General features: G+C 39.4%; 1 protein-coding gene across 2 annotated transcripts in view; it reads left to right on the top strand.

Moving 5' to 3' along the window:
• The first annotated feature begins 536 nt into the window (after positions 1–536).
• The window catches only part of eno4 (enolase 4), a 21,368-nt gene continuing 20,077 nt past the window's right edge, over positions 537–1,827 (top strand). For both annotated transcript variants that reach the window (XM_005747435.1, XM_005747436.1), the window contains exon 1: positions 537–774. In XM_005747435.1, coding sequence (XP_005747492.1) covers positions 607–774 — 168 coding nt within the window. In that variant the 5' untranslated portion in view covers positions 537–606. The remainder of the gene's footprint in view (positions 775–1,827) is intronic.

Here is a 1,827-nt window from a genome sequence, read left to right as displayed (position 1 = left end):
AATAATAATAATAATAATAATAATAATAATAATAATAACAATAATAATAATAATAATAATAGATTAGCCCGTCATGGAATTAAGGACTTGAGGTGAGTGTTGTTGTGATTTTGCACTCCATCAATAAAACTGAAAAAATTAAATTGACACTTGAAAATCTCCCAAATCACGTTTGTATTTGTCAGAGTCAGTTTACCACAAATACACAGAAAGATTACAGATATTGAACTACATAGATTTGTAAATCTCACGCTGAAATGCACAGACTGGACAGCATCTGTAACCTGTGCGACTGTGGTGTGTAAGGCATGATAACACAATATTAGTGTACAGCTGTATTTTGTTACAGTGGGGAACACAAAGTGATCAGCCATTAACTAATTGATGAGGGGTCGTTACAGCCATCCCCGGTCTGCAGGAACGCGACGAGCTCACACAGATAAACACTGTCACGGGGAAATATCTCCAAGTTTAATCCACGCTAACCGGTTATTCCGTCTAACGGAAAGAAATGCAAAAACCTGGCCTGCCGTTGTCACGTGAACACAACGTTTCTATGGTAACAAAAACCACAAACCGTGCAGAGACAGCTGAGAGGCTCGAAAAATGTCTCACGGAGCGTTTAGTAAACGTGTTTGCGAAGACAAGCGCGACTTTGACGAAATGAAAAACGCCGCCGTGGAGTTTTATCGAGTGAGCAGAGTCCCCCAGGACATGGAGCGAGCTCTACACCAGCTCTTCCTCCACCGGCCCGCAGACCTGCACGGGTACCTGGTAGGACTGTGAGCCTCTTTCTGTCCCTGTGATGTTAGAAAACAAACAAACAGAAGGTTGTTTGAAGTGTATTTGTTGTTCTTCTGTTGAAGGTATTTCCTGTTTGTAAGCACATATGAGGTGCTGTTTGTCACAGCAGCGTGACGGGGTGTCACAGTCATCACAACGAGCAAACAAAACGACTGTAAATAAAAGATAGCCCCAGCCACCTGACGTCACCTGTTGGTTTCAGACATCACCTTCCTGTGATGCACGAATCAGTTAGTTCTTAGTTTGACACACTGATTCAGAAAGTTGGATTTTTAACACTATGTTGAAATGTTTTGTCACTGGTGGGAATCATGTTGACTAATCCAAGTCAGTACTCAACTTTCTCGCTCTACAAACTCGCTCTACCAAGCGTGTTCACATCACTCCCATCTTATATTCTTTACATTGGCTCCCAATAGAGTTTAGAATTCGCTTTAAAATTCTTGTTTTAACATACAGAGCACTAAATGGCTCCAGATTACTTATCCAAGCTTCTTATAAAATACACTGCTGCTCGCCATCTCCGCTCACAGACTCAGAGTCTCTTAGTTGTTCCCCGTACACGACTGAAGACAAAAGGGGCGGAGCCTTTCAGTCTGTTGCACCAAGGCTGTGGAACAGTTTACCACTACAACTACGTTTACTTGACTCTGTGGATTATTTTAAAAAACAGTTAAAAACTTTTCTGTTCAAACAAGCCTTTTGTTGATCTACATATTTTATTTTATTTTTTTTACATTATTTACATTTGATCTTTTACATTGTGTATAATGTCAAATCAAATCAAATCAAATCACTTTTATTGTCACATCACATGTGCAGGTACATTGGTACAGCACATGTGAGTGAAACTCTTGTGTGTGAGCTTCACAAGCAACAGAGTTGTGCAAAATACAAGAATGTAAACAAGCAAAATACAAGAATGGCCACATCTGAAACTAATAAATATATGTACAATATATAATAGTGTATGCATTTCTGGATGTGTATACTAAATATTTTTCTACGTGTGTGTGTGTGTGT

This window comes from Pundamilia nyererei, unplaced genomic scaffold (assembly GCF_000239375.1).
Source record: "Pundamilia nyererei isolate P.nyererei 1_Seehausen unplaced genomic scaffold, PunNye1.0 scaffold00197, whole genome shotgun sequence".
NCBI lineage: Eukaryota > Metazoa > Chordata > Actinopteri > Cichliformes > Cichlidae > Pundamilia > Pundamilia nyererei.
Note: the sequence above shows the minus strand (reverse complement) of the source record. Positions and strands in the feature narration are given on the sequence as shown.